Source organism: Chlorella variabilis (genome assembly GCF_000147415.1).
Source record: "Chlorella variabilis unplaced genomic scaffold CHLNCscaffold_7, whole genome shotgun sequence".
NCBI classification, from domain to species: domain Eukaryota; kingdom Viridiplantae; phylum Chlorophyta; class Trebouxiophyceae; order Chlorellales; family Chlorellaceae; genus Chlorella; species Chlorella variabilis.
The window spans coordinates 1,517,875-1,535,269 of record NW_005435081.1 but is presented as its reverse complement, the minus strand read 5'-3'; the positions used below and the strand labels follow the sequence as shown (position 1 = coordinate 1,535,269).

Genomic DNA, 17,395 nt, shown 5'->3' with positions numbered 1-17,395 from the left:
CACGCTAGCAGTCCATAACCGGTGATGAATACGCTACTGTGGGCTCTGACGCTGCTGGCAGGTGCGGAGGAGGCGCCCGGGCTGACACATCTCCAAGCCATCTCGTTGCAACCGCATCGCATGTCTCCCACCACCGCTTCCCTCCCTCCAACGCGTTGTTTCGACCCTCTCCTGCACAATCAGGCTCCGCCGCAGTGGCCGGCGTGCCTGTCCCGCCTGCCCCGCCTGCCCCGGCCCCGCCGCTGGCTCCACTGGCGGCGCCACCTCCCACCGGCCGGCTGTCACTGGCCAGCCTGTACCTGCCCGCTGGCCGCGGCTACGACTGGAGCATGGCAGGCTACAGAGGCAAGCCTCGGCCCTAGCCCGCTGCTGCATGCGCCAACGATGCCACTGCCGATTCGCCTCTCGGCGATGGCTGCGCCCGTCCCAGCTGCCGCTGCCTCGCTCGGGCCCGAGCAGCAGAACGGCCGGCTTGCCTGCCGCTGCAGATGGCCAGGAGCCGCTGCCCAGCCAGCCCGTCAAGTTCAACGTCAAAGACTTTGGGGCCAAGGGCGACGGCGTGGCGCGGGACACGCAGGCGTTGCAGGTACAGGCAGGCGGCTGGGGGGTGCTTGATGGTGCAGGCAGGCGGAGCGGGGCTCCTCGTCAGTGAGGGGCGCAGCGGTGCTGGCACCAGCACTGCCAGCCGCCATTTACCTGCGCCCCAGCCGCCGCGACGGCAGCAGCTGCCTGCCAGCGCCACCTGCAGACGCAGCCCGCCGCAGTCCGGCCACCGTGCATGCATGCCGCCAAAGGGGCTCACGTGGCTGCCGTGTGTGTGTGCCTCTGACGCTGCACACGCAGGCGGCGGTGGCTGCTGCCAACGCCGACCCAGAGGGCGGCGTGGTCTACCTGCCTGCGGGCACCTACCTGCTGGACAGCACGCTCGTGGTGGAGCGGGCAAATGTGGTGCTGCGAGGCGACGGGGTGAGCTGTGGCGGCGTGGTTTAGGGTGCTGCCTGCAGGGTCGCCCCGCCTGCCAGCTGGGCGCCGGCTGGGCGGCAGCGCTGGCAGCGTTATGGCAGCGCCGGGGGAGGTCCCCGGCTGCCTGCACCAAAGCGCTTGAGCTGGAGACACCGCCCCAGCTGCTCGCTTCCGCAGGCAAACGCCACCACCATCTATATCCCCAACTCCCTCAGCGACGTGTTTACTGGCACCTGGGTCAACGTCAGCGGTGAGCGAGGCTAGCAGCTGGCCGGCTGGCGGCAGGCTGTCAGGGCAGGGCAAGGCAGGGGCAAGGCGGGAGAGGCATGCGCCGCGGGAGCGGCCTGCCGGAGCTGTTGGGCTGGCTGAGGCCCCTCCTCTGCCTCCCCCAAGCCCTGCCGCCTGTGTTTTTGCCCCCTGCAGGCAAGGTGAAGAGCTCCTGGGACTCGTCCGGTGGCTTCATCACCTTCAAGTGAGGGGCTGGCTGGCTGCAGTGGCATGGAATGCACTGGAGCTCCACCCACTGCCTGCACCGCTGCGCCAGGCCCGCCGCCCCTTCAGGATGCGCGCCACTCAGCGAGCAGCTGCTGAGGCGGCCCCCTGTCACGCCCGGCCTGTAGGGGCAGGAAGCAGACCAGCCTGTTGGTGGGCCCCTTGCTGGCCAACATTGCGGGCAATGTGGAGCCCGGCGACTTCCGCCTGCCGGTGAGGCCTCCCCCCTGGCTCATGCACCCGCTCGCCACTTCCGCAGCATCCCTCTCCAGCTAGCTTCCCTCCTCCCTCTTCCCTGCCTGGGTCTGCCTGACGTGCGGCCTGCCTGCCGTGGCAGGTCGACTCCACCGCCAAGTTCCAAGCGGGACAGCCGGTGCGCATCTGGGTGAACGACGAGTCCACAACGGGTGCGCCGTGCCTCCCCGACCTTGCCGGGCCGGGTGCTGGCTGCCGCCAATGGCTGCAGCAACCTGGGAGGGGACGTCGCTCACGTGGCGAGTGGCTGCCGGTCTGCTGGCTGCGCCAGCCAACGGACCGCCACCCGCCTCCAACCGCCTCTCGCGCCAGCCACCACAGCAAGACCTTGCGGTGCCTGGAGTGGGTGGCAGGCTTCTGATGGCTCCCCGCTTTGCCGCCGTGCTCCCCTTTTCGCAGGTGTCAGCAGCGGCACCGACAAGGCGCCGGCGGCGGGGTTGCCTGGCGAGGCAGCAGGCGGCGACGAGGGCCTGCCAGTGCCAGACTGGGTGAAGCAGGATCCGACATACCAGGCGGCGCTGGCCGCGGGCCAAGGCATGGAGGAGCCCGAGGACGGCTCGGATGGCGGCGGGGGCAGCAGAGATGGCGGGGGCGAGGCCGGCGGCGGCGGCAAGGTCGGCGCCGCCGGCGGCAGACGGCACCGTTGTGGCCTGGGTGAGAGGCTGGGCAGCAGGCAGGCAGCCACCCAGCCGACCAAACCGGGAGGATGCTGGAAGCGTCGAGGGTGCCGGCATGACGGCCGCTCTGCCTGTACAGCCTCATCGAACGCCTACGCCGCTCGCCGGGCAGCGCCGCCGTGGTGGCTGCCTGCCTGAAGCGCCTGTCCCCTGTGCGCCCCGCTGGCTGGCGCAGGTGTATGGCGATAACATGGCAGACAGTGGCCCGGACAGCGGGATCCTTTCCAGGGACCAAATCGCCTTCACCGCCAGGTGGGTGGGGCAGGGTGGGCCGCCGCCGGCCATGGCTGCACTGGCAGGGTGGAGCTGCCGCCGCCCTTGGCTGCACCAGCGGATGCACGCACGCGATGCTGCTGCTGGTGCTGCCAACTCGCCTGCCCGCCTGCCTGCCGTCCCTGTCTGAGCAGGGTGGCCGCCATCGGCGAGGGCTGGGTGGAACTAGACCGGCCCATGTCCTTTGCAGGTATGCGGTGCTGCTGCTGCTGCTTCCCTGCCTGCTCCTCCTGGTGTTCCCCTGGCCAGCTTGGGATGCGCGTTGCACAGCGCCGGGGGGGCATGCATGGGGGGTCTCTTCACAGCGCTGGGGGTCCTGGCTCCTCCTGGTTTGCAGTGCGGGAGTGGTGGAAGGGGGTGGTGCACGTGGAGCAGCCCAGCCTGCAGGATGCTGGCATGGAGAAGCTGACGATTCGCTTCAAGTGAGCTGAGCAGCTAAACTGGCGGTGCCCCCTGGCTGATGTGTCCTGGGCTTCCCTTTCGCGTCCCGGCTGGCCAGCCCCTCCATTACCTCTGATCAGCACCGCTTCCCAGCTGTCGCATCTTTGCCTCGACCCCAGCTGCCGCGTCTTTGCCTTGACCCGCCACGCACACACCGCCCGAGACTGTCCTCTGCCCCCTGCTGCCCGCCGTCCCGGAACCAGGCACTCGATGTTTGGCGACCACTTCAGCGACCGAGGCTACAACGCGATCCAGGCGGTGTCCGGGGTCAACCTGTTTTTCAGCGAGGTACTGGGCGGTACCGCCTCGTGGCTGACCTGGCACCCTGTGCCCGGCGGCACCCTCCACACTGCAATGCCGCGCAAGGCGTTGCGGGGCCGCTGCTGTAGCGCAGCCAGCTCCTCCAGCTCCTCTTGCCGCGGAATCTGAGGCTTTGGCGGCCGGGGTGCCTGCTCCCCTCCCCTCCCTTTTCCCTGCTGCCCTGCGCAGATAAATATAATCAATTGCGACAACGGCATCAACCTCTTCTTTGTGGATCACTCCACGGTCCAGGGTGAGATGGGGCGGGCCGCGGCTGCCAGCAGGCTGCCGCTGCGGCTGCCGCTGCCGCTGCTGCACAACATGCCTGGGGGACTGCTCCCTTGGGGGGCGGAGCGGAGACAGGCAGACGCAGCGTTGCCAGCCGGGATGCCCTGCCTCGACGCAGTGCCTGCGGGTCGCATGCGGGCCCTCACGGGCTGGCTCCTGCCTGCCTTTCCACATACTGTAAGCACCCCCCTTCCTGCCTGGCGCCTCCCGCAGACGTTACGATCGACGTAACATCGCCTCGCTGGGGGCGAGACCGGGCCAAGGATGCCTTCAACGGGCACCACCCCATCACCGTAACGATGGGGCACTCCAATCTCATCACCAGGTAAGGCGGAGCCAAGTGTCGCAGGGGCAGGGAGGCGAGGAGGCACACCGACGCCCGCCGGGCAGCAGGCGCCGCCTCCGTGAACGCAGCATGCAGGCTGGCATGCTTCCCTGCCCGTGCTGTTCCAAACCCTGGCAATCAGCGCCGTAACCGCCACCATCCCCTGCCTGCCTGCCTTGCCAACCCTCCCTGCAGGTTCTCCATCAATGCCAAGTGGATCCACGACCTGTCAGTCGCCTACGGCGCCTCCCTCAACGCCTTCACCGCCGGGCGGGGGCTGGACCTAAACGTCGACCACCACAGGGCGGGCCCCTGGGCCAACCTGTTCACTAACATCAACGTCGGCTGCGGCAGCAGGCCCTTCTTCTCGTCAGGGCGCCAGGGCAAGGGCGCGCATGACGGGTGGGCAAGGTGCTGCGCTGCCTGGGGGGTGGCAGCCACCACCAGCAGCTGCAACAGCTGCTGCTGCCGACCAGCTGGCGCGGGCGCCACCTGATGATGGCAGGGTGTTGCGGGTGGGCTGCCAGCATGTCGCCGCAGCACGCCGGCACGGCAGCTGGCTCTCTGTTCAAGCATGGGGCCGCTGAGTGGCCCTGTGGCTGACTGGCTGACGGCATATGTGTGTGTGGGGGTGTGCATTGGTGCTGCAGGCAGGGGAGCCACGTTTTGGAACCTGTGGGCTGCAAACCCGGTGGCCCCGCCCCTCCCCCAGCAGCTCAGAGGGAGGCGGGCTGCCAAGCAGGCCGCCGCCGCTGGCCCTGCCAGGAAGCCCTCCCGCCGGCCCCTGGAGCTGCCCGGCTGCGACCTGGGGCCCCTGCTCAACTTTGTGGGCGCCTTTGTCAAGCCCAACTGCCGCACCAAGATGAAGTGGCTGGTGGAGGCGCTGAACGCCAGCAGCCCGGCCGACCTGCACCGTGCGCAAGTGGCGGCGCGGCGGGCAGCCAGCGTGCGGTAACAGCGTGTGACAGCACCAGTTGCCGGCTCACTGACCGCCTTTACCTTGCCCACTACAGCCTCCTTGGCATCTTCCCCACCCTGCCCATACCGTCCTTGGGCATTTTTGAATCTTTAAATTTCATCTAAACCAATAAACAATGAAACAGCAGGGCATTGAATCAGGAACCAATCAGGACAAAATCAAGGGCCGCTTGGCGCAGCGGCGGCAGTGAGGTCGGGGTGGGAATGCCCATCCAAGCAGCAGCGCCTAGCAGCAGGCGCGGGGGCGGGGCTGGTGCTGGTGGCAGCGGCGGGTGGCGGTCTTGGGCTGCCGCTGGTGGGCTGGCATGGGGGCACGCACGGTGTGGCACGCCTGGCGGCAGGGCTTGTGCTGCTGCTTGCGCTGGCCGCACAGGGCCATCACAACTGCCGCCATCGGGTGGGGCGCAGGCCAGGAGCGGCGCTGGTGCTTGGCGGCAGCAGTGGCAGGGGCGGCGGGTGCCTCTGGGGCAGGAGCTGGAGTGGTGGTGTCCGCGGGCTCGGCAGCAGCCTCCTGCTCCTCAGCGGGAGTGGAGAGAGCAGGGCTGGAGGGCTTGGGCAGCAGCCTGCAGCAGGGGGAGGGGAGGCAGGCGGTGCGCATCAGCCACTGAACGCTTCCCGAGGCTCAGAGACAGAGGCTTGGCAGCAGGCAAGCAGGCAGGCAAGCTCAGCTGCAGCACAGTCCACCCTGGCACTGCACCCCCCGCACTCACCCCTGCAGTGCCATCAGGAACAGGGGAGCAGCAGGCAGGGGTGCCGGCGCCTCGGGCAGCGGCCCCGCCGTCAGCAAGGGGAAGGTGCAGGGGCGGCCGGGGCGGCCAGCTGTGGCAGCCGCTGCCTGCTCAGCGGGTGTGCGGCGCTGCGGCGGCACGTAGGCAGCTGGTGCCTCCACAGCGGGCGCCTGGTGGCGGCAGCAGATGTCGGCGATGCTCCAGGTGGGATAGACGTGGCCGGCCAGGGAGGAGGGTGAGGCGCCGAGGCGGCGGGCGGGCGGCAGGTAGGCGCTGGTCGCCGCCTGGTGCATGTCGGCAGCAGGGGCGGGGACGCCGCCGGCGGGGGTGGTGTTGAAGTAGCGAGGCAACACGTCCTCGGCGTCTGCCTGGCAGCCACAGTCGGCGGCGGTGGTGGTGGTGGGCACGGGAGGAGGCAGGATGCAGGCCTGGCGGGTGGCCCAGCAGCCGGCAAGTGCGTGGGCAGGGGCGGGGGTGGCGGAAGACAGGGAGGGCCAGAGGGAAGTGTCATGTGGGGAGGCCAGGGCGTCCAGGCCAGCTTGCAGGTGCAGGGCGGGGATTTCAAAGCTTGGGGTGCGGGAGAAGAGGGCCGCCAGGGCTGTCTGCAGGGGTGGAGGGAGCGGCAGGAGCGGTGAGTGGTGAGATAGGGTCTAGACAGTAAGACGTAAAGGGACAAAGATATGCTTCAGAATTCAGGGCCAGGAGCCAGACGCTGGCAGGAGCAGAGCATGGCAGCAGGCAGTCCACTGCTGGCGGTTGGCGGCACAGGGTCGGTTGGCGGCGTTGGCGAGCGGCGGCGGCTGCGGCACCCGCGCCCACACACAGCCCTGCCTCACCTTGGCCTGCAGGGCTTGGCCATCATTCCACGACATCAGCCGCAGCTTGAGGTGGGCTGCAGGTGACAGGGAGGGGTGGGGCAAAGGGTGCATGGTGAGATGGGCAGCCGCGTTGCAAGCATGCGAGGAGGCGGCGAGGTGCGGGGCTTCCCGTCACGCTGCAGACTGGTGCACTCACCTGCGGGGGAGGCCAGGCGTGCCGAGGCGAGGGAGAGGGTTGCGGAGGTGGCCATCTTGGTGGGAGGCAGGGCTGTGGGCAACGAGGCACACAGGGCACAAGCGGTTGTCGGGGGAGTCCTCACAAACAGCAGGAGAGCTGCGGCGAGGAGTGGGAGAATGAGGTGCCAGCGGCGGTGGCGCCCTCTTTTGTGCGCCGGCGCCCGCTGTGGTCAGTCGCAGCAGGGAGCTACGTCGCCTGCCGCGTTGCTGGCGGACCTCAGGACATCCCGGAGGCCGGAGAGTGGCCGGGGGGGTCGGGAGAGGGCGCTGCAGAGCTGGGCCACACCGCCCACCCCAGCCATGGCGGGCACCCGCAGCATGGTTGCAAGCTGGCAGGCTGCTGCCACTGCCACTGCCACCCTGCAACGTTGCCCTTCTGGCCGTCGGAGCATGGCGTTACAGACAAGGAAAAAACATGGCAGGATGCAACCACGCCAGGCCGAAACAGGAGGCACAGCGAAGGCGTCACGCGAGGCGCACGTCGATGCAGTCGCCGTCGTGCAAGCGCGCAGCGCGAGGCGTCTGCTCTGGCCTCAGCTGCATCGTGCCCAACCAAAAGGTGAGGCGGTCCACACTCTCCTCGCCGCCACCCGCCAGGCACGCCGCCGCCACCTCCACCATTGCGTCCTGCAGCAGCCTGTGGCTGCGGATGCGCAGCACTGCCAGGCGCTGCTCGGCGGCGGCGCCTGGCGCGCCCTCCGGCCCCCCCGCGGAGCGGAAGCTCAGGCGCAGCGTGCGCGGCCCGCCGCGCGGCGCGGCCTTGGTGCGCGGCGCCAGCTGCTGCTGCTGCTGCCCGCGCGCGGCAGCGGGCTGCACGTCCTCGCTGTCGGACAGCAGGTCGATGACATCGTCCAAAGAGCCGCTGGTACCTCCCGTACCGCCCATACCGCCGCGCCGCCGCGCCTGCCGCGTCCCCGGCTCCTGCTTCACCTGCGCGCCGCGGCCAGGAGCGGCCGCAGCGCCAGCGGCGGCGGCCGCGGCGGTGCTGCGGCGCCGGCCGAGTGGGGCCGCGCGCGGGTCGCTGCCGGCGCCGGAGCTGCCGCCAGACAGGGCGTGGAAGTGGCGTTGCTCCTCCACCTCCTCAGGCAGCAGATCTTCCTCCTCCATTTCAAAGTCGGGATCACTGCCCTCCTCCTCATCGCTCTCCCCCTCAGCCTCCTCCTCATCATCGCTGCTTTCCTCCTCAGCCTCCTCCACCTCCTCATCGCTCTGCTCCTCCTCCCGAGCCTGAGGAGAGGGCGCTTCGGCCAAGCTGCGGTCAGGCGGGGCAGGGGAGCAGAAGGCAGGTGAGAAGCAAGGGTGTGCGGGCAGGCGCCCCTGTCCTCCTGGCTGGCTGAACACATGGCAGCACAGGGCCTGCACGGTGGCAGGCCATGCTGCCCACCTGCTGTCCTCATTACCCTGCTCCTCCTCCTCCTCCTCCTCCACCTCCCGCCGCCGCTTCAGTAGCGCCGCACGTAGCCTTTTGCCTGCCAATCCGCCGCCAGTGGCGGCAGCCTGGCCGCCGCTGCCGACCCTGCTGGGCGGGCCTGCCCTCTCTGGCGGCGACCCTGCTGCCGAGCCTGGCTGTGCTTCGTCAGGTGAGGCTGCAGGCGACGGCTGGGCCGGCGGGCTGGGGCTGTCTGCGGCTGGGACCTTCTGGGCAGGAGGCTGGGACTGCTGCTGCTGGTGCTGCAGAATGCCGCTCATGCGGCCGCCCTTGCCAGCCCGCCGCCCAGCGGTAACCGGCGCCCCTGCTGCTGCCGCCGACCCCGCCTTGGCTGTGGCCGTGAGGCGCCCGGGCTCGGATGTCGCGGCGGTGTCCTCTGCTGCTGCGGCTGCGGCGCCGCCGCCAGCTGGCGCCAGCTCGGTGTGATGCGACACCAGCGCTGACGAGCCCTGCCGCGCCTCCCCTCGTGGCAGCGCTGCAGCCCGGCGTGGGGCCTGATGCGATGGCTGCTGCTGCTGCTGCTGCCGCCGCTTGCTGGGCTTGACCACCAGGATTCTTTCCAGCTCAGCAAAGTCGACATGCTCCCTGCAGCCAGCCATATCACACACGCAGCAGGCACACAACACAACTGCTTAGAAACGTGGCGGCGGGGAGGATGGCGGCATCAAGTGCAGGCAAAGCTGGGTAGGGCGGGGTCCACGGCCTTTCCTTGAAACTGTGACAGCAACGAGCACAGCCCTGCGCGGGACCGCAACCGCAGCAGACTGGCTTCTCTCCATGCAGCGCCCCAGCTGCCGCTCACTCATCCGAATCATCATACTTGACGAGCCACCAGTCCTCGGCGCCGCCGCTCTCGTCCCGCTCGTACCGCAGCACGCTGCCTGCAGTACCGGCGCAGGCAGTGCGGTACGGCATGGAACCGGTGGAAAGGCGGAGGCAGCGGGCGATGGCGCACTCGCAGCACACGTGAGCAGCCGCAACAAAGCACAGGAAGGCAAGTTCATGCGGCAGCAGGGTGGGGGGAGGCAGCCAGGCGCCGGGCACAACAAGAGCAGCCCACCTTGAAAGAAGCGGCTGCCAAAGCGCTTCTTAATTGCCTGCCCCACATACTGGCCGCCGTCCAGCTCCTCGCCCTCCGGTGCTGCCTCCTCAGCTGGCTCTGCAGGCGCAGCGGGTGGCGCCGGGGCCGCTGCTTCCGCCGCAGCACTGTCCTTCTTCTTCTGCTGCTGCTGCAGCTTGGCCATCTTGCTGCGCAGAGAGGAAGAGAACTTGGCGGCGGCGGCAGCCGCGGCTGGCGCCGCCGCTGCGGGTGCGACCTCTGCCACTCCTGTCGCCGCTGGCTCGGCCTGAAACATGGCGAGAACGTCGGCAGGCACCGCTGCAGGCGCGGGCGCGGGGGCCGCCTTGGCCAGCCGGGAGGCTCCTGGCAGGTGCTGGAACCCACTGCCTGGTGACGCCTTGGCCGCGGCTGCTGGCGCCGGTGGCACCGCTCTGGACGCCTGCTGGGCCTGCTGCTTTGCTGCCGGGGCCTTGCTGCTGCCTTTGATGGTCCCCTGCGCTGCTGGTTTGCTGGCAGCCGGTGCCTGTGGGGTTATGGCCTTCTTTGCAGCATGACCGGACGAGGGGCGCTGCGTGGCAGGAGCTGCACCAGCCGCTGCTCCGCCGCCGCCGGCCTTCTTGCCAAACACCACAACCTTCAGCTTGGTGCCGCTGCGGCGCCGGGAGCAGGCCAGCAGCATGCGCAACGGTGAGGTGGCAGCAGCAGGCAGACGCAGCAATGGTCGGGCCGCAGCGCGCCACGCCAGGCAACCCCTACGGCTACAGGTCTTTAATCGGGCTGCCGCAGCACTGGCGGCGCTTGCCTGACGGCCTTGGGGTTGGCCTTGAACAGCAGGGAGGTTGCCTCAGTCACCTCCCGCCCCACCACCATCGCCTCCACCAAGAATCGGTCCTGCAAAGGGGTGGGCAGGCAGAGGGGCACGCGCAGGAGGCTCAGGCACGCGCACATCGCCAGTGGCCCGAGGGAGGCGGAGGCAGCCGGCGACAGCCGACAGCGGCATGCCACGCGCCGGCTGACGTGTCCCTCGGGCGGCCGCGACTGCCCGGCACGAGCCAGCTGCCACCTCCCTCAGGCACCCCTCTGCCCCCCACCTTGCACTCTGCGACGCTCTCGGGCAGCTTCTTTGGGCTCAGCGCCGCCATGGTGACCGCCAGCTGGCAGGTGGCCCCCGGCTCCAGCACCCTGGCAGCGGGCTTCACCTGCGGAGAGTAGACGCAACACAAGGCCACATCGAGTGAGGCCATGCAGCGAGGGGACCGCAGCGGCAAGCAGGGCGTCAGCAGTCACTCGAGAGATCTGGACGGGCGCCACAGGCGGCAGGGTGCGGCAGCAGCTGGGAGCAGCTGGGCGCAGCCGCAACATGCGGCACACCGCTCAGGCGGCGCCAGCGGCGAACGCACCGAGTAGCTCTGCGGCGCGGTGGTCTTGACTTTGAATGCGATACGCTCGTCGCTGGGGTTCTGAAGGCACAGTGATCACAGGGTGCATGGGGAGTAAGCTGCGGGGAGCAGGCGGGGCAGGCGGGCGGCCGCTGGAGCGGCCGCCACCGCCCGCTGCCATGGGTGGCGGCGCGCTGCCTCGCCATTCAGAGCTGTTGCTGAATTGTGCCGGACGCTGTGGCAGCCCCCAGGCCGGCCAAACAAGACTGTGGACACAAGTTGCAAACCTGCAGAGTCATTTCACAAGAGGATGGTATGCCCGCCACCACGCCGAAACATAGCTTGTTCGGCGCGACTTGCAGGCAGTCTGCCGCGCCCGCCATCGTGCGAGCTGCGCCCGGCCCTCCGCACTCTCTGCGATTCAAGTGCAGCTCTTCAGCTCAGCAATGATGAAATGGCTCTTTACAAGCGATGCAAATTGATGGAGGTGTCAGGGATGCTCCAGCGTCAACGAGGAAGGCTGTTCATCCAAATGGCGCAGCGGGCGAAGCGCGCTGGCGACGCCGCACGCGAGTGCAGCTCTCTCGAGGAGAAAATCCCGCTGTGTCTGCATCTGCACTCCCACCTCTACATGGTCAAATAGATAGTATTTACAAGTCTGCCGATATTAATAGTAAACACTGCAAGCCTCAAAGGAGAAGCAGGCAGCGTAGGCGGCAAGGAAGCAGGACAACGCCACGGCAGTGACGCCAAGCGGCGACGCTCGGCGCCCCGCATGAAAACAGATGCAAACCGTTGCTGGCATTAAAGGGGCGCCAGTCGGTTGAGCAAAAAGGTTAGCGTTTTCAGGCTGCTGCCTCTGTGCAGGATAAGGGGCGCAACAGCGGTGGGTGTGCGGGGTTCTGTCCCCATGTGTGCACACCCGCCCGCTGGCAATTCTTCATACAGAGCGTGCAGCAGCAGGTTCAATCCCACGCACTGTGCGCTGCAAAAGGACGCGCACTGTGTCCTCTAAACTCCCTCCGGCGGATTGGGCGCAGAGCGGTGCTTCAAATCCAAGCAGCCGCTCACACCGCGCCCAACGACCAGCCGGCACAGGGAGCCGGTTGCCTCCAGGCGGAGGCTTGGCTGTCAAGCGGTCAGAGACGCCACCAGCATGCCGCCAGCGTTGTGCACGGCGTAAGGGATGCCACGCTGGCAGAGGTGCTCCTCTACGGCCTCCCGCACCCTGGCCACGCCGTCCACGCTGTGCGCGCCGCGGCCCGTGATCAGCTGCACCTCGACGCGCTCGTAAATATCCAGCATTATTGCAGCCTTGGCAAGCACCTTGTCTGCCTCGCGCACGGCATCAGCCACTGCACCAGGCGGGGAGGCAGGGGCAGGGTTGGGCAGGGAGCGGGCGAGGCGAGGTGCGGCACGCGCACGCCAAGTGGCGGACGTAGCGGTGCAGACACAGGCGCTCAACAGCAGGCCGCCCAGCTGGCAGCCACATGCGGTCGGCAGCACTCCGCCCAGCTCGCGCCTGTCTGGTCGTGCAAATCGATGCCCTCCATCTTCAGAGTGGAGCCCTGGTTGTTGCGGCGGAAGGCGTCGCGGCAGGCAGCCTCCCGCCTGCGCCTGGCCGCCTCCTGGGCCTCCCTGGCCAGCCGCTCGTGCTGGGCGGCCTCGGCCAGGCGCCCCATGCGGCGCGTATCGATCGCCAGCTGGCGATAGGCGCCCGACTGGGCCTGGAGGTCGGAGATGGCCTGCCTGTGAGCCACAAACGCCTGGCTGGCGGCGGCGCGGAGCGCAGCCTCCTCCCGCCTGGCGGCCTCGTCGCGGAGCGGGCGGAGCGGCGGCGAGGACACCCGGCCCGGCGGCGGGACCTGGGGCAGGGATGCCGGCGCCAGCGGGTAGGCAGCCGCCTGGGCGGCAGGCCACTCCCAGCCTTCGGCCAGCGAGGGAGGCCCGTCCAGATTCATACCCGCCTCGTCGGAGAGTATAGAGAAAGCGTTGTTGTGGCACAGGTGGTGGGGTGGGGGCACATTCTCAGCACCCCAGATGGCCATGCCGCCCTCATCTGCCGGCTGGGGCTGGGAGCTCCAGCCCTCCCAGGAAGGCCTGGCGCGGGAGCAGACGGCGCGGGAGCGGCGGTGTGAGGGTGCATGCGGGACATGGCAGCAAGGGCACCAAAGCTGTTACAACAAGCACGCAGCGGCCCACTCGCACAACGCAGATGCAGGCTGCCCATGAGAAGGGCGCCACCCGCGGCCAGCTGGCGGGCAGCTTGCCGACCTGTCAGGCTCATCCTCAAGGCGCGGTGGGTTGAGGTCCGACAGCGGGATGGGCATGGGCACGGTGGCAGGGACCAGGGGCAAGGGCGCGCTAGCAGGCTGGGGTCCACCGCGCTCAGCAGCCAGCGAGCGCCGATAGGCTGCCTCTGCCACCGACACGTCACCAGACGCATCGACAAGCAAGAAATTAAGAATCCCTACGTCCGCCTGAGGGGAGCAGGGTTGGTAGGGCTTTAGGCGGCAGGCTAGGCAAGGCAACGCGTCACGAGGGAAAGGAGGCTCGGTAAAGCAATGCTTGCAGGCCAGGTGCCGCTGCTGCCCTGACTGTTTGGCCAGCCCGCTTGCGGGCCCCGAGGACTGCCCATTCAGCACCTACAAACTGTCGCAATGTGCAAACTCACCTCGGGAAACAAGGCCAGCAAGGCAGCGAGCCCGGAGTCGGTATCCACAATTCGGAAGGACTCGTCGACGGCGCCACTGCCGGGCGTGGCTGGTGGGGAAGGTGCTGGGCCTCCCGCAAGCTCCCGCAGGCTGGGGAAATCAGTGGGCGACGGCCCAACGACCGTGTCAGCCAAGGCCTGGGGGGTGGGCGGCGAGCGTTGCATTGTCAGGGCGGCGCTGCCGCTGGTCCAAGCGTTGTTTCGAGCGCTGCCGGTCGTGTCTCGCAACCATTCGCCCAGAGAAGCGGTCCGGGGGCTCGACATTCTGCCCTGCAGGGCAAGGAGCAACTTCTTCAGCAGGTTCCCACAGATGTGCAGTTTGCAGGCAGCCTTCTGGGGCCTCCCCATGCCTTGCACGTGCCGGGTTGCGGCAAGCAAGTCCCAAGGCAGGCCAGGGGAGGCCAGCCTCAGCAGGAGCTCGAGGCAAGGCGCCCACTAACGGCCAGACCCCCAGCGTCCGTTGCAGGCAGCAGGGCCGCAAACGTGTCGCAAGCAAGCAAACAAGCGAGCACCGCCCACAGCAGGTGGGCAGCGGGCGGGCTGTCTCGGGGCGCGCAGTGCCGGCTCCCGCTCACCGGAACAACGCTGCTGGTCACCAGGACCAGCTGAACAACTCAGAAATGCGCGAGCATGCAAAAGCGAGACCCAAAGGGAGCAGGCACTTGTTAAGTACCCGTGCACTACTGTTGTGTTGTGTTGTGGTTGTGTTGTGTTGTGGTTGTGTTGTGTTGTGTTGTGTTGTGTTGTGTTGTGTTGTGTTGTGTTGTGTTGTGTTGTGTTGTGTTGTGTTGTGTTGTGTTGTGTTGTGTTGTGTTGTGTTGTGTTGTGTTGTGTTGTGTTGTGTTGTGTTGTGTTGTGTTGTGTTGTGTTGTGTTGCGTTGCGTTGTGTTGTGTTGTGTTGTACTGAATCCGAGTCGGCGGTGCGCAGCATCTGCCCATCTGTGGATCGTGAGATGCATCCATCACAGTGTTCCCACTAGCCTTCAGTAGGGGTACCACATGCAATGACATAACCACAAGTCAGAGAGGTTGTGTGTCATCTGGGCGGTAAAGGCTCATGAACAGTCATGTCTGAGGATGTGCCTTCTGACCGGCAAGGGCGTTGCCGCCACCGCCAGCATCATCCAACTGCACAGATGACGGCAGCTGCGCCATGATGATTGTGGCGTGCTGCTGTATGTTTAGGAAGAGGTGCCAGTGCCAGGCAGCAGCGACCCCGCCTCTCAGCTTGTGACGATCGCCGCTTGATGGTGAGTCACTCCCTTCTGTGAGAAGCCATGTGCCTCTCCTTCATTGGTTCTAGTGTCATGTGAATGCATTAATGCGTCAAAAGATGCTGCATGTCGATGGCGGACTGGTTCAACAGGGAGGATGCCCCAAGCCGCCGGCGCCCGGGGGTGCCGGCATTGCGCCCAGGAAAGCCGCTCCATGAAGGCAGAGGCGCTTGCAGCCCTCAGATTCGGATGTCCACTCCCCTCTGAGCCTCGGCAGCACTTCTCTTCTCCAAGCAGCTTGACCGCACCGGGTGTCATCGTTTGCTCGCTCCCTGCGCACCCTTTGCAGCGCCACGAACCATGCTTTCAGCCACGCACCGCAGCAGCTGGCAGCTGCAGAGGCGAGGCGGTGGTGCGCAGCAGGGCTTTCGCAGGCTGCGACCAGCGGCGGAGGTGAGGTCTCTCCCTCGTCGATCAGGCAGCTCCTCCAGCGCGCCCAGGGGCAAGCCGGCGGGACGCAAGGCGTGGCGCCGGATCCCCGCCGCTCCCTCGCCAACGCCCTTCCTGCCTTCTCCCCGCCTGCAGCTGGGCGGCCGCGCAGGCAGCAGCAGCGGCGGCAGCGGCGAGGGCGACCCCCACCGGTGGCTGCCGGGCGGCAGGCAGGGCGGCCGGCGAAAGAAGGCGCGGCAGCCGGGCCTGTTCGAGGTGGAAGACATGTCGCCGCCCAGCCGCTCGCTCGGCATCCACGCGCTGCCGCCGGTGCGCCGCCGGGAAATCGTGCTGCTGGCAGCGCTGGCCGGCAGCCCTGCCACCCCGCGATGCCTGGCTGCCGTGCCGGGGCTGCCGTGCCGGCGCTGGCCTGCCTGGCGCCGCATGTACCTGCCACACTGTTCCCGGTGCTCCTGCCTGGTGATTGCTTCCCCACGTGCCGCCGCCGCCGCAGAACACCCACAACGGGGACCAGGTCGAGATCGCTGGCTCCAGCTATGTTGTGCAGTCTGTGGTGCTGCAGTTCAAGCTGGTGGGCAAGCCAGCCTCCCCTGTGCAGCAAGCAGCCCCGCTCGCCTGGTGCTGGCCGCCCACCGCAGCCGCCGCTGTGGTTCAGCCTGGTGCTCCTGCTGCTGGGGCCATTCAGCCGGCTGGCGTCGCAGCATTGCCTGCCTGCCTGCCTGCCTGCCTGATTGCGGCGCGCACCTGCCTGCCTGCCTGGCGCAGGTGCGGGGCAAGTATCGGCGGGACCACGCCCGCCTGGAGGTACAGGGCACGGGCCGCTGGATGGCCAACCTGTACCTGGAGAATGTGTTCCAGCTGGATGCGCCGCCAGAGGGCGGCGGCGGCAGCGGCAGCGGCAGCGGCAGCGGCGGGCCAGCCGGGTCGTCGTAGCCTCCCGGCTGGAGCGTTTGCGCACCTGAAGAGCGGAGAGCTGCGCTCATGTTCCCTGTGCCCCTTCACCACCACCCAAATGAAACCCTGATCTCGAACACTGGATCCCAAGCCAACCAAGAGCCCGGCAGCAGGCGCCGCGCGCTGGCAGCCTCGCCTGTCGCCTTTTAAGTGCGATGTATGTATTTTCGGTGCCGTTCAAGGCTGCAAAAGCCTACCCGCATCCAGCAGCGGCTTGTGGCAAACTCATCTTTGTCATCTCATACTGCATCTCATCTATTTTCTTCTCTTCTTTTTTTACGAGAGGGGCGCAGCCCTTTGCCTAAGCCACCACCTGCCCTAAACCACAGCATGCATCCACGCCACTGCTGTCATGGTGTGTTGCACAACATGGTCATACTGTGAGGGAGGAGCGGTTGAGATTGAGGAAATGAAGGACAGGAGCGAAACCATGTGGGCCAATGGAGCATGGGCGCATGCAGGGGCCAGTAAAGAAGGGAGGAGGAGCGTTGACAGAGCGGGCAAACACTCGCTGCCCGGCCAGCAGGATGCACAGCGCTGGGCTGGGCTGGGCTGGAAGATGCTCTAGGGGTCAGGCCGGCTGCCGCCGGCCCGCGTCACGATGCCGCACTGTGTGGATGGCGTGCCGCGCATTCCTGCTACATGCCCAGGAATGCGACCGCCGCCTCACTCCTGCATGGCCATCACGCCGCTGCGCACGCTGCCGCGGCCGCGCACGCGCGTGGCGCCGCCCGCCGCCTGCTGGAAGTGGCGCGTCAGCTGCACCATGCGCGTGCCGCCGCGCTCGCCGCTGATGCGGATGCCGCTGCTGAGGGTGCGGGGGCCGCCGGCGCCGCCGCCCGCGCTGGGCGCCGCCTGCGGGATCAGCTCGATCTGCGGGGGCGGGCGCAGCGGGTGTGCGGGGGGTGAGGACGCTGCGTGTGTGCGTGTGGGGTCGTGTCTAGGGGGCAGGCAGGGGTGCGGCGAAGAGGTGCCAGCCACTCAGGCCAAGCCAGCAAGCCGCCACACTGCACGTCCAGCCCACCCACCGAGCCCCCTGCCTCCCTCCCGGCCCCCCGCCCACCTGCATCGCGTTGCCATCCAGCTGCACGTTGTTGTACTTGCGCATCGCGCGCTCCGCGTGCCCCGCATCCTCGAAAATCACCTCCGCCGTCCCCTCCGACCGACCGCTGCGCGGGGCAGCGCGTGCGCCAGGTGAGCGGCGGGGCAGGCGGCGGCGGAGCTGGCCTCACTGGCGGGCAGCAGCGGCGGCGGAGCCTACCCGCCCCGCCAAACCCGCTGGCACAGCGCACCAGCAGCAGGCCCCCCGCACACTCAGGCGCCCCGCACACCGCCCACCACCCAGCCGCTCCCCCGCCCAGCCCCCAGCCCGCCCACCCACCGCCCAGCCCCCACCCAACAGCCGCCCCACCTGTTGTCGA

At 68.1% G+C, this 17,395-nt stretch overlaps 6 protein-coding genes across 6 annotated transcripts in view; 2 read left to right on the top strand and 4 right to left on the bottom strand.

Annotated features, from left to right (window-relative positions):
• Positions 1-24: 24 nt before the first annotated feature.
• Positions 25-4,969, top strand: CHLNCDRAFT_144516 (hypothetical protein; the record flags this gene model as incomplete). Its single annotated transcript, XM_005848916.1, has 16 exons — positions 25-61; positions 489-586; positions 844-966; positions 1,141-1,213; positions 1,387-1,435; positions 1,584-1,668; positions 1,793-1,862; positions 2,110-2,324; positions 2,563-2,639; positions 2,795-2,850; positions 2,998-3,082; positions 3,305-3,389; positions 3,591-3,654; positions 3,903-4,014; positions 4,210-4,416; positions 4,780-4,969. 16 exons carry the CDS (start codon positions 25-27, stop codon positions 4,967-4,969), a joined length of 1,626 nt encoding a protein of 541 aa, XP_005848978.1.
• A 2,271-nt stretch (positions 4,970-7,240) lies between these two features.
• Positions 7,241-9,943, bottom strand: CHLNCDRAFT_144514 (hypothetical protein; the record flags this gene model as incomplete). The annotated part of the gene is made up of 4 exons (XM_005848704.1): positions 7,241-8,027; positions 8,160-8,789; positions 9,007-9,085; positions 9,265-9,943. 4 exons carry the CDS (start codon positions 9,941-9,943, stop codon positions 7,241-7,243), a joined length of 2,175 nt encoding a protein of 724 aa, XP_005848766.1.
• Positions 9,944-10,032: 89 nt separating this feature from the next.
• On the bottom strand, positions 10,033-11,026 carry CHLNCDRAFT_144513 (hypothetical protein; the record flags this gene model as incomplete). The annotated part of the gene is made up of 4 exons (XM_005848703.1): positions 10,033-10,155; positions 10,356-10,463; positions 10,665-10,724; positions 11,000-11,026. 4 exons carry the CDS (start codon positions 11,024-11,026, stop codon positions 10,033-10,035), a joined length of 318 nt encoding a protein of 105 aa, XP_005848765.1.
• A 748-nt stretch (positions 11,027-11,774) lies between these two features.
• Positions 11,775-13,521, bottom strand: CHLNCDRAFT_144512 (hypothetical protein; the record flags this gene model as incomplete). The annotated part of the gene is made up of 4 exons (XM_005848702.1): positions 11,775-11,998; positions 12,109-12,743; positions 12,918-13,123; positions 13,318-13,521. 4 exons carry the CDS (start codon positions 13,519-13,521, stop codon positions 11,775-11,777), a joined length of 1,269 nt encoding a protein of 422 aa, XP_005848764.1.
• A 1,409-nt stretch (positions 13,522-14,930) lies between these two features.
• Positions 14,931-15,953, top strand: CHLNCDRAFT_51665 (hypothetical protein; the record flags this gene model as incomplete). The annotated part of the gene is made up of 4 exons (XM_005848915.1): positions 14,931-15,023; positions 15,156-15,329; positions 15,514-15,591; positions 15,786-15,953. The coding sequence occupies 4 exons, from the start codon at positions 14,931-14,933 to the stop codon at positions 15,951-15,953; spliced, it is 513 nt and encodes a 170-aa protein (XP_005848977.1).
• Positions 15,954-16,640: 687 nt separating this feature from the next.
• Positions 16,641-17,395, bottom strand: part of CHLNCDRAFT_57546 (hypothetical protein) — a gene marked incomplete at its 3' end in the record, with an annotated part of 2,556 nt that continues 1,801 nt past the window's right edge. The window contains exons 5-6 of the mRNA XM_005848701.1: positions 17,038-17,143; positions 16,641-16,847 (exon numbers count right to left, since the gene is read on the bottom strand). Coding sequence (XP_005848763.1) covers positions 16,641-16,847; positions 17,038-17,143 — 313 coding nt within the window. The remainder of the gene's footprint in view (positions 16,848-17,037; positions 17,144-17,395) is intronic.